The sequence below is a fragment of the Platichthys flesus genome, chromosome 22 (genome assembly GCF_949316205.1).
Source record: "Platichthys flesus chromosome 22, fPlaFle2.1, whole genome shotgun sequence".
NCBI lineage: Eukaryota > Metazoa > Chordata > Actinopteri > Pleuronectiformes > Pleuronectidae > Platichthys > Platichthys flesus.
In genome coordinates, this window is record NC_084966.1 from 7,099,369 (window position 1) to 7,112,257 (window position 12,889).

Consider the following 12,889-nt stretch of genomic DNA (forward strand, 5'->3'; position numbering starts at 1 on the left):
GATACTATGAATGGTAAAATTGCATGAGTGGTTGTAATGTATATGACAGGTAATATTGCACATGAAAAAAGCAACTTAGCATTTTATTATATTTTATTGTTTGTATATATATTATATATAAAGAAGAATCGACCTAAAATACATAATAAATACATATTATCAAACAAAAAACAAAGATTTAATCAACGAGGATTGGCTGAGGGAAAATTACATCACACGTGTGTGTGTCTCTCTTTCTCTCTCTCTCTCACTGTCTCTCACTCTCTCTCTCTCCGTGCGTGTGTGTGCGCGGAGTGAAGCGCGCAGCTCTGGAGCGTCTGGAAACGCGCGGCAGAAGCGCATGATTCCGAGAGAGTCGCTCCACGGCGAAGAAGTGAAACGGGACGAGTTGATCTTCTGTTCTGCTCTCCATCATTTGCTCCTGTGACAGATTCTTCATCATCTTCATCCTCATCATCACCATCACCAGCCCCAACAAACTGGTTCTAAGCAAAGAGGAGAGACATGATGAGAGAGGGATCAACAGTGAGGAGGAGCGGATGAGCGCGTAGAGAAATAAAAGGGATACTGGTGGAAAAGTTGGAGGAGAGAGGACCAGGGGAGCGGGGGGGGGTCTCAGGTCGGCTGCTGCTGCTGCTGCCGATCCGCCATGCACCATGAGTAACGACAGCACCGGAGCTGAGGGGGTCGAGCCCCTCTGGAACTTCAGCGGTGAGTGAACCACTCAATTCATCAAGTTCTCCATGTAAAGCTTGGACCATAAAGACATGCATGGACGGGTGGTGGGGGGGGGAGGGGGTCCCATATTATGCTTTAGAAATACAAAAGAAAGTTATAATAACACTGGTGCATTTCTCTGTGTTGGAATAACCACCGTGCTCCTTTTAATGAATCTAGAAAATATCTGCTTTTATCAAATGATTATTCTTATAATGCTGACAGAGAAGAAACAGCATTGTGTTCATCTTTTGAATAATTGAACAAGGGATTGTGTGTGTGGTCCATGATTATTCTTTATTGTTATTTATTCATATTCAACCCTTAAAACTAATGGTTGCATGATAAAATCCTCTTAAAGGGCTCAACAGGTAAAATATAATCTGACACAATCCCCAAAAATCAACATCTATTTGTTTATGTTAACGGTGGAAGTTATTATTTCCTTTTTGTTAAAGGCAGCTCAGGGAAATGAGAAGAATAAAAAAAGGGAGAGAACCGAGCGCAGGCAGGCAGGAGGTGGAGAAGGAGAAGGAGGTGATAACTAAACAGAGGGAGAGGAGCAGCAGAATAAGGTTTTGGGGAGATTAAAAAGCCTGAATAATTACCTCCTCTCCCCCTTTCCCCTCTCTGCTGCGCTCCTCTCTTACTTTCCTCAACACTTCTCTTATTTCCCCTCATCCCGTCTTTTCCCCTCCTCTTTTCGTGTCTTTACCAGTAACAAGGTTTGAAATGAGAAAAGAACACGAAAGACATGAGTCCAGAGGGAATAAATGCATATATGCAGATTTTTAGGTGTCAATGCAGTCGCACTTTGCAGATTGACGTGTTGTGAGGATCCTACAGTGTGTGCGTGTGCGCGTGCGTGTGCTTGAGTGTGTGTGTGTGTGAGTGTGTGAGTTAATCACAGACCTAAAGAGGTGGGACTGTTGTTGTTTAGGCTGTTGTGTGAAACGACTTAACCGTATTTGTCTCTAACGCTTTAATGGTGCGTTTGCATTAAGATGAAAGATACTTGTGTATTTATATTTAGACTACCGGGTGGGGAATATGACAAATATTAGACACATCCGACAATGTATTATTGTCCAGCAATCAATACGCTCATCATACAAAGTAAACAACCTCAAAACTAAAATAAGTGTCTCGGGGGGGTTGTTTGACTTGGTTTGTTTTGATTTTGTGCGACCTGGGTTGCAGTGTTTCTGTTCACCTGGTGTTCGTGTGTCACCATTTTTGTGATGGTGTTCAGTCAGAAGGTATTCATCACCTTCCCCTGGTGACATGGTGACACACACAGACGACAGGTGAACGAGTGACTACTTTGTTATCCTCAAAAGACGAGCTTTTTTTCCTCCCGGAAGGAAAAGAGCTGCAAGGCTCTGTGTGATCGAATGATTGACAGCTCTGAGTTCTGGATGAAACATCAGGGGGTTGATGTAACAGACCCCCCCCCCCCTCCTCTCTTTTTTCTTCTTCTCTGATTCCTCCCTCGTCTCCTCCCCTCCATCAGTGGCTCCTCGCCTCCCTCGTTCACCTCTCCCATGTCTCCTCTCTTCCCTACTGCTCTCCTAATTCTCTCCTATTTCCATCCTTCGCTTCTGCGGCGGAAAAGATCCCCGCGGTGTAAAGGCGTGTTTGTTTGTCTGTTTGTGCGTCTATATGCTTCAGTGTGAATAAAGAGCTCTGGAGTGTGTGTGTGGGGGGGGGGGGGGGGGGGGGGGGGGGGGGGTGCACATGATTATATGCATAAAGCATGTAGGAGGGTTAATGTGTGTTTGTGTATTTAAGCGTAACTACTGTAGTAAGCATGTGCATTTGTTTATGGGCAAGGTCATTTTACTGTGAGGTTTTCTTTTCCCCCTCCATTTTTACCCAACCCATCATGTACACAATTGATATTTAGTTTTTAATTATGTTGCTTGTATATTCCGGTAGAGGTTATGCTGCCGTATTACGCATTTTTTGATGGTGCATTATGTTTTAAATTCACCGGAATTGAAATTTTAACGCACCAGCATGTCCATCAACAGCCGCCTCTGCACAGGGAGCACATACAGATGGTATTTGTTTTTTGTTTCAGCAGCCGCCATTCAGTTCTTTCTGCTCGTGAGGGAAACAAAACATGCACAGAGGGTAGTTGCACAGGACCTTTTTTTATCTTTTTCACCGATTCCTCTTCCTTTCTATTTTGTACAATGCTTTTTGGTCATTCCGTTGTTTGGAAAGAAAAACCACTGGGGCGAAACATCGTTTTCCACACAGTGTGCTGGGGAAAGCTGACGACAATGGAAAGTGGCGTCTTCCTTTTCTCAACAAGGCAGGGTTTAGTGCACCACTGCCTCCCACTGCTGTGGTTACATCATTGCCACTTAAGATCCGTGAGGGCTCTATCAGTCAACACGATATATTGTCTAAATCCACACCACAGGGCACATTTCATTTCGGTGTACTCCGGTGTACTTTCTACATTGTTCTGGCTGAGCGTCAAGTTTTTGTTTCTGGAGCCTGGGTGATTGGAGAGAGTGAAACTGAACCCGCTGACCAAAAACTGGTCAACACCACAGGAAGGTTACTCTCACTAACTAGTCGTTCCACCTCAAAGCCTTTCTTGTCAGATAACTGCTCCAAGTCTCCGGTTGAAGCGCCCATAGAAGTTGGCAAAATCCAATAATCACTGAAGCGGTTTGCGGGATGCAAGAGTCATCGACATGGTTTATTATGGGATGGTTCATCGAGGTGCTTCCATTATGTTCTCCAGGAGGGACAGAACCCACACTTCTTTGCTATTAACCGAAGCATGGTTCTCCAGGAGGACAGCATTCGTAAAAAAATCTTCAAGGCCTGTGGCACATCGTGGACATTATGGAATCCAAAAGGCAAGACCAGGTTCTCAGAATGGTCACCAGAGGTGATTTCCAATTAGTCCTCTTCTTGAATTCAGTCTAAAGGATATTTTGATTGGTATATTGTGTTTCTTTTTGAGAACCTATGTCGTTGGTTTTTGGGGCAGGGAGTACAGTTACATTTGTCACTTTTTGATGTTTTCAATATGAAGTAAATATCTTTAGCTATTGAGATGCTGCTCAGACAAACCAAGACATCTGAACATGTTACCTTCTGAAGTCAGAACTTATTACTGGTATTCCTTATTATTTTCCAATGCTTTAATAAGTTGATTCATCAAAGAAACAAGTTTGCCAATTAACTGATGTGTAGATGTGAAATTAAATGCCAGTTGCAATCCTGGTTGAAATGCCTCGCCTGCTTCCTGTATTAGAAAGAGAGGAGTAAAATGGAGGGAAAAGAGCTGATGTGCTGTGACCCACATTTCTTTCCTCTAATTAATTTGAGGGAATTATTGTGTTTTTCTCTTCTGGCGCTGGGGCAGAGGAGAGCTGTATTTAGGAATAATAGCATATTGTAATGACGCCTTTACAGTACCAGTATCATCTCACACAACCGGTAGTTGTGCTGCAGTCTTCTACTTTGTTTCCAATGTGTCATGGCCCCCAGTTGCCACGTGTACACGTATGTTATATGACCGCATCTGTGTCTAGGAGTGACTGTGTCAGCCCCAGATGTTATTACTGGCACGTTCCCTGTGAGCTGGCATCCAAACGGGCACAGACGTGTGTGAAGTTGGAGAGAGTGTGTTGGATGCAGGGGGCCGATAGAGGAATTAAGAGGTGGGGGGTTTTGACGAGAGGCAGATGAGGATTTATTCCAACTGTTCACAGCAAGAAGTGACAGCTAGTCTGCTATGGGATTAGAGCCGATTGTACCAACATTGCTCGTATCTTTCGTAATTCATTTACCCATCATTAGATATAAGACATTGTGCCTATGTGTGTATAGATAAGGGCAGAATGGGCTTCAGAAATATGAATTATACTAATTCTCAAATACTGACAGATACCTCAACAGTCAGCGTTTGAACCTGGGATTTATTTGACAGTCTCATCTCAGGGACATGCCTCCCCCCCACACACACACATTTCCATGATTTATAGGAATAATTTATCATATTTCAGGGAGAAACCTGCTTTTCTGATGCAAAGTCAACGTTTCCTCCTCGTCTGCCTAATTTCTCGGTGAATTAATTGTGATGCGCGTTCGCAGAATCCAACTTTTTGTGCGACATTGACGCCGACCTCACAGCGACTAATGGATGGAAATGAATAGGGCAGGATAACGGAGTGCTGGGTTTGACTTAATTCTGTTATAGCACAGATAGAATTAGTGCTATTGAAAGGTATTTGAATTCCAGCTTAACTGAATTCATTCTGACGGCTTATTTACAGATAAGCTATATACTATTAATTTCCTACATTTTTCATAAAGAGAGAAAATGATTTCAAGAATTATCAACATAAAATTGTCAATAATGGAAATATAATAGAAAAAGTATGGATTAAATGCACCAGTTTAGAGGTTCAGTGTGTAGAGAAACATCCCACACCAGATGTAAATATAAAGTATATAAATATAAGAGCCCATAGTAGGATGAAGGGCCAATTTGAACCATTTAGATGATTACAGATTAGTATCATTTAAGTCTTACACACTTAAACTTTAACAAATATTAAAAAGTATTTCACAAATCTGAGGAAGAACACTGAAAACGATTGTCTCCTCCCTCAGTAAATCAAAAGTTTGCGGAAGATTAGCCGGTGCCTAATGACGCCCACTGTATAAGGCACAGACATAAAAACTGATGGAAGCAGATAACTGACTTTCTCTGAGGACACTGACATGAAGCACTGTGCTGATTTTAATGCAGATAAGGTCAGATTCATTGGAAATGCGTCTGTGCAAACCTCTGAAGTGACAGAGGGAATTCAATGGAGGAAATAACGCAGCTGAAGTCATCTCACTCGGCTCCGTTAGAACTTGCGCTGCTGAAATTGTTGCCATTCATGTTAATCACAGAGCAGCACTTTAACAGCATTAAGAGTATTCTGTTAAAATGGCTCCAGAGGATTCAAGCCTTGAACAGAACACGGCCGATTAATGGCTTCGTGAATAATGTTGCCATTAATTAGCCAAATCTAATGTGACAGTTCTGCTGGACTGAGTTTAGCTCCGATATCAAACTCGAAATACCGCGAGGCAGCGTTCAGGCACCGGCTCAGTAGCTGTAGAAGGAGCAGCTGAGTGTATCTTGATAATAAAACAGTTTTGTGCCCACATTAGCATTTTTATAAGTGGTGCCCCAATGTCGGGGCTGCGTCTTTTGTTTGATTAATTCTAACCAGCCCACAAACACGCCTCCTTCTTAGAAATAAGACGTCCTAGTCCCGCTGCTGTGGTGCAATTGGTCCTCAAGTGCAGCCTCTGTGGACACATGTCTCTCCAGCTGTGGCTTCAGATGCGTCCAGATCTCTTCTTCTTTGCCCTTTATTTGAGTTGGCAAGGAAAAGAAGTGTTGCACAGCCCACATCTGGAGCGGTGAACAAACAGCTGGCTGAAAGCTAATTCTGGTAAAAAGACGTTTTACAAATCGGAATAATTGCTGATCAGTGACAACAGTTGTTATATACAATGGGCTCAATGTGTAAAATACTGTATCTGCTTTTTTGTTAAACCTCTACACACATTCTTGTCCTGTTATTGTGTTTTAATAAAGGTTTCCTGCTATCACAACCGACCAAAGGATGCTATATAGAGAATAATAATCAGCAGTCATTTTCAGGTGGAGGTTATATAATCACAGCCTCTAAAAAAAACAAACATCAGACTTCCATATTAATGAGAACAGCTCTGTCTTTTTTTTTGTTGCTTTTACTGGCTCACAGATTCCAACCCACTGGGCTGGCTTATGCTATCATTTGGAAAAAAGCTCAGTTTATCCAAGGAAACACCAAGCTGGAGTTTCAAGGATTTACGCACTCTGGAGGCCGTTGTGGAGAAGCTCCAGATCCGGGGTGAGAGGAGCAGGCAGAGGGATGAAACCGGCTTAATGTGGGGGTGAACCTCTGAGTCTGTTCACATGGGGGACTCGAGGATGAGCTTGTGGTGGCTGGGTGAATGTGTCTCCAACTTTCAGCAAATACACCTTTTGTTAAATTGACTAAACTGGCCTTGCTGATATAATTTTTTTGAAACAATTTCATATTTATCAAGTCTTGTTTTGGTGTATTTAAACTTGTAAAAGTCTTATCAGAAGCCGTGCTTGTGTTGGTTGGTTGGTTGTGTCCGGCACATTTCAACAACTACTGGATGGCTTCTCTCTTTTGTGGCCATTGGCTCTTTGTTTTGATTTGCAATAGACCCCAGTAAATGGAAGTCGGTGCAGAACCCAGTGTGTGAGACAGATGAAGCACATTTTAAACAGCATCAAAGATGTTGCTCTGACTCGAGGGAGAGCCAGCCATTGTGTTGAGGGATTATGCACTTGTGTGTGTGTGTGAGTATGTGTGTACTTGTGTGTGTGTAGTGGCTGCACTTAAACTCAGGGAGTGGGGGTGTAATTGGGCCACAATACAAAATATTTTGGGGGGGAAGATATGGGTGAGAGAAAGAGAAAAAAAGGTATTAAGTAAGTTATCTGGAGAAATAGTGCTTGTAGTGAGGTAGAGAGGCTCCATTACCGTGTGTGACTGTGTCAAATAGAATACTTAATGTTGCTGTGCGTGCACACACACACGCACACACACAGACACACACACACACACACACAGAGCAGATCGCTGCTGGCTCTGCACTGTGAAGTATGGATTGGCAATGCTATGATGTGCTTGGGGGGGTGTCAACTTTGCCTCCCCCTCTGACTGTCTCTCTCTCTCTCTGTCGCTCTCTCTCTCTAGCTACACACACACACACACATACACTTTTAAAATTCAAATTGGGACATGAACAAACCAGTAGCTTTGCCAGAGGAAAAAGAGATGAAGAGATGAAGCGAAAGGGAGGAGAGAGTGGAGTGTGTGCAGATGGAGAGACAAACGGAGTGGGGGGAGGGGGGGGGGGGGCAGGTTCCTGATCACAGCATCAAATTTGATCAAACTCCCTCTGACCTCGGTCACACGTCATCACAGTCGATTTCATTGTTTGAATGCGTGATCAAAGCTATTGTCTTAAAGCTGAGGAATATATGCCGTCACGTTAAATGTCAAAATATTCAACTATAACCTACTTATTGCTGTGAATGGAGCAACAGCAAGAAGAAAAAAAAAACATTCCCCCTGTCAGGTGAGCACAACTCGGAGTTACTAAACTCACCTCATTCAAAAAAAGACTCACAAATACTGACACGGGAGGAAAATCCTGCAAAACACTTCTCTTGTTAAAACAATATTCCCTCTCATCTGATATACCAGCCTGTGATGATATAATAAGCATGGTTTCCTGTAGAGATACTAATGGTAGCATGGGTACTTGGTATCTTACGATCCGGCAAGGTCTAGGTATTGTAATCGATGTAATAACTGTAAACTCATTAACTCACATGCTGATGATCAGGGGCCGTTTGTGCTGATTGTGTATAATTAACAGTCACTCGCTCACTCACTCGTTTTACCATCGGGCAGGATGGATTTTTTAATCTCCTATTTAACCGTTTGGTCTGACTGCTTCCGAACTGTCGATCATTCGATCAAGCGTTACCACAAAACTCTGCTTCGTAACACAGTAGAGCCATATCTCTGAAACTAATTTGAAATCACTCAACAGGGGGCGCCACTAAGTGCACGAGTCTGGCATAAATTGTGCCAAAAATCATCGAATCTGTCGAATCATCACAGAAACTTAGGTAGACCTGGCCAACAGGTTGCACCTTAGATGGTTTCCACATGGCCATATATTATTCCTGTGAGGCTTTTATTTTGAAACTTGGCCTCTGTCCAATTGGTCTCGGTAAATGAAGCATCACGTTTGAGGATTTAATTTATCTTTAGAGTAATGTATATATACACATAATATAAACATAATTGAATGGATGTTTTGAGTTTCAGAGCCTGATCATTAGTACTTATTATTATTATATTGCTATTTGTTATTCTAATAACGTTTTTTGATCTTTTATGTGAGACTATACTGAGCAGCGATTGTTTCGTGTGGGCGGCGCATTATCCACACTGCCACCCACTGCCTCCACGTTGTGAGGCCATGGTCCACACAAGAGAAGTGTTGACAGTCCTCGGATAAAGAACATCTCCTCAGCTCATGTGCTCTTGATGACGCTAATGAAGTTTCTCCTCCGGCTGTTATCAACTAGGATGCAGGCGCCGCCTTCGACAATCTGTCAATCAAACTGCAGCACAGGTGGAACCGCGTCTATGTGAATTCTTCCTGCTCCTTTAACGCCTCTATCCATTTTGTCGGCTGTAGTGTTTTATAATATCATCACTGGTGGCGGGCGGAGGAAGCCGCCTCGCCTCCTCAGTTTGTTTCTAACTCAATTCTGGTTTTATTTTTACCTCCTTCCTTTTGGGATTGCGCTAACCCATCATCACTGAGCTGAAACCCCCGGATCTGTGTGTAACACTGCCCTGACGCCTGAAATACCCCTCGTGTTGCCGAGCCGGCGGCGGCCCCTGCGGCCGCTGCAGCAGGAGCTTTCAGGGATTACGGATGTCAGAGGAGTCGAGTGCTCCCTGCGAGGCTCACAGAGCAAATCTTACAGTCCACATAGAAATACTATTATTAGGGAGGCACACGTGTAGAAATCTGAGCAAAAAATGTCATTACACATCTAGAAGAGTTGAATATCCTCTCGTGTGCAGCAGACCTATAATGCTCAGGTTTTGAAGTGTGATAGAGTCTGAACTCATCCCGACTGATCATTGGTCCTGAAGGCATCAGAGCAGCTGGAGTCTGATCCGGTTTGACATCATGTATGAGAGGGTGTGTCCTCCCTCCTCTGATGTCTCTATGCTGTCGCAGGTAATTCATGTACTGTGTGTGAGCCGGTGAGTCGGTGACAGTGGAAGCAAATGGCTTCACTGAAAAGGGAATACAACCTCCGTGTGTATGTGCACAATCTTTCATAAAGCATGGATGGGTTTTAACTGAACTTGGTGATTCACTTTTGGAGCTGATTGGTCAAAGGTAATAATACAATAAAATACATATTTTGCAAGATCAATTAATAGAGAGACAATCCTAGCTTATATTGATATGAAGTTTAGAGCTGATGTCCGTAGAAATCCAGGAGAAGACGATGTGAGGTTCGCATCAACCTGTTTATATTCATGTTCAAATATTGAAATAAAGCATCCAGTCTTTCAAGAGACTGCTCCATTGTGCAACTAGAGGTCAACAGCTCCACATGGTTAATATAGTTGTGATGAAGGGGGTCAGACCCCCCCCCACTGCCTCTCTCCCTCTCTGTATTCAATTCTGCTGTAGAGTTTCCACCTGCTACACCCACACTTGTAATTCCAGTTCCCTCTGCTGCAGCGCTCCCAATAATAAATCTGTTTAAATTCATTTATTCTCCCCTTTCCCACATTTTTGCACCCTTCACCGATCACATTAAAATACTGTAAATGTTGCACTTTTTTCCCAAATGAAAGAGTGCTGCAAATCTGTAATCAAACTTCTTTTTTTTTATCATCACTCTCTTGAAAAGAAACTTTCAGCAAGCTCAGTCATGTTCCAATCCCAGAACTGTCTGCTGCTCAACACGGTTAGATTTTCTGCCATTTCTGCCTTCTGGCATTTCCCTCTGGCAGTGTCTTTGCCTTATGACACTTGGGCATCTCCGTTACCTTCATCACATCTGTGGTAACAACCCGGCACCCTTTCCTCTATCGATCCACGTTCCTCCCTCCTTGTCCCACTGCTCCTGAGGAGAGAGACCTTCGTTCACTGCAGGAACTGCATCTCCGCCAATTTATACTCCAGAGTTTTAATAAAGATTTTGATTGGCATGGTGGCGTCCAGCAGCCGGAGCGAGGGGTGGAGGTGGAACTACCACCATGTTTGTCTATAATTACCTCTTAGCCCACACTCATTCGGAAGTGTTGCAAAACTAACTTTTCCCTCTGCATTTGAACTTCTCGCCCACAAACAAATGGTCTTTTAAGTCGCCAACACTGATATGGTCGACGAACACATTCCAAAGTGCAAAGCTGTATCTAACCCTGAAGTGCTTCCTCGCCTCATCCTCCTCACCTCGGACACCTCCAGCTCCACCTCCTGTCTTTTCATCAGCACCCACAGCTCCGCCTTGCCAGGTCTCCCATCAACTTGTTTCACACTCGCACTGGAGATCGCTGTGTCATCCGTGAACATCACAGTCCATGGAGTCCCCTACCTGACCCTGTCTGTCAACCTGTCCATCACCAGTGCAAACAAGAGACGGCTCAGAGCTGATCATTGTAATTCCACTGGCACACTACACAACTCCTACATGCTTCGGTACCACTTCTTCATACATCACCACAACCCCTCTGGCACAATTCGGTCTTATAGTTTCTCAGTATATATTCATAGTGTGTATATTAATCATTCAGTCTGTAAAACTGAACTGGTATTGTTATTCTCTCGGCTCCAGGTGACTCATTTCCTTATGATGAATAAAATGTATTCCCATTCCTGAACGTGTGAGCCTCTGGTCTGATCGTCACACGTCTTTCCCACTGGTGTTACCTTGATCAGTTCAGTGCCTAGACAAATGAAGATGAAAGCCAAAAAAAAAGAGGCAATGATGTAAAATAAACTAAAAATCATACTCTCATCATGCAGCCACGTTAAACAAAAGGCTAATCTTAATTCATGTAGTTACTTTTTACATCTTGGTAGGAGGTAATAAAATGTGTTTTCTTGTTCTGGCAGAACAAGCACTGTTCACACCAGTGGTCCCTCTCTACCAGCGACGCCTGCACACAACAGACCCATTGGGCCAATAATTAGGTTGATACTGTGGGCTGTGCATTGGGACCCTGTGGGTTTTGTGTGGATTTGCTCTAGTCCACATTTCTGTGTAAGAAAAAAAACAACAGTGGCCCCACAGGGGCTTGTTTGCTAGAAAATTGCTGGACCAGCGTTCTTCCCCGAGGAGCATTTTGGATCTCTTCTTCATTTTAAACCTTCTTTTCTCAAATTTAAGATGAATATTTAGCTTTCAGCATTGAGGTGTAAAGAGGGAGGTAACCTCACTGCTCACCTCTTCCTCCTCTGGGGAGGAGGTTTGGAATAAAGACAAGAAAAAGATGCCGGGAGAGGTAACAGAGCAAGGAGCATAAATATTCTGAAAACACATCCAAACAAAGACAAACCTTAAAAGATATCAAAAAATGATGGGGTGGCAAAGTATTTCTTCCAGGATTCTTCAAATGCATCCTAATATTCACAGGTCATTCTATGTTATTTGGCATAGACTCAGATTTTTCTTTTCAGATCCGAAACTTCAGGAGGTGAAAGAAATGAAATTGGAACATCTTCAGTTGTATAATTTAATATAATCTCTATTTTAGATGAATTTTTCAGTAGATTGTTGGCTGCTAGTTTTCTTCACAGTGTGTGTGTTAATGTTAGAGAGATATAAATGTTGCAACAGTGCGCTGGCTCGAGTCTTGTTTCTGCGATGTTGTTCATGTATAGACGAGTGTGTGAGATGATGGTGATGAAATCAAGGGTAACGTGCTTCTCATCTGCCTGTGTTGTATATTTCAGAGAAGATCTAAGGAAGCTCTTTTGTGGGCAGGGGCGTGTCCTGTTCTTTTTATTTTGGGAAAGAATGTGCAGAGAGGACAGACATATTAGACCACGTCTTCTATGGACGACAAGAATATTGTCCCTGAATAGTGAGAACATGAAGTACACAATCCAGACTATAGAGAGGTTATGAACCTGTTTTGAAAACATAGCATATTACGAATGAATACATTTAACTCTGTTTGTGGTCTTAATGGGAAGCCTGGGTGAGAGAGAGAGTCTCTGGTGTGGTAAACAACACAATTCTGTGGTTCTGTATATGGTTCAATAGACTATGATCTCCAGTCCTCACTGGGGCGGTTGGCACAGAGTGGGAAACCGCCAGCATCCAGAGTAGAGTGACTTTTCAAATAGGAGATGATTGAAATGGTTTGGGCATCTTATCATGGAGCTTTCATATGTTTTGTATGAAAGTTTAAGTTTTTTACTGACCAATAGGATCCTAGCTTATAAATCCAAGCTTAATACATATCACACAATCAGCTTTCAGGATCTTCAATTACAGAGG

General features: G+C 43.0%; 1 protein-coding gene across 1 annotated transcript in view; it reads left to right on the plus strand.

The window, feature by feature from the left end:
• Positions 1 to 322: 322 nt before the first annotated feature.
• chrm4a (cholinergic receptor, muscarinic 4a) overlaps positions 323 to 12,889 on the plus strand; it is a 32,651-nt gene continuing 20,084 nt past the window's right edge. Inside the window, exon 1 of the mRNA XM_062381096.1 lies at positions 323 to 711. Within this exon, the coding sequence (XP_062237080.1) occupies positions 657 to 711 (55 nt within the window). The 5' untranslated portion in view covers positions 323 to 656. The remainder of the gene's footprint in view (positions 712 to 12,889) is intronic.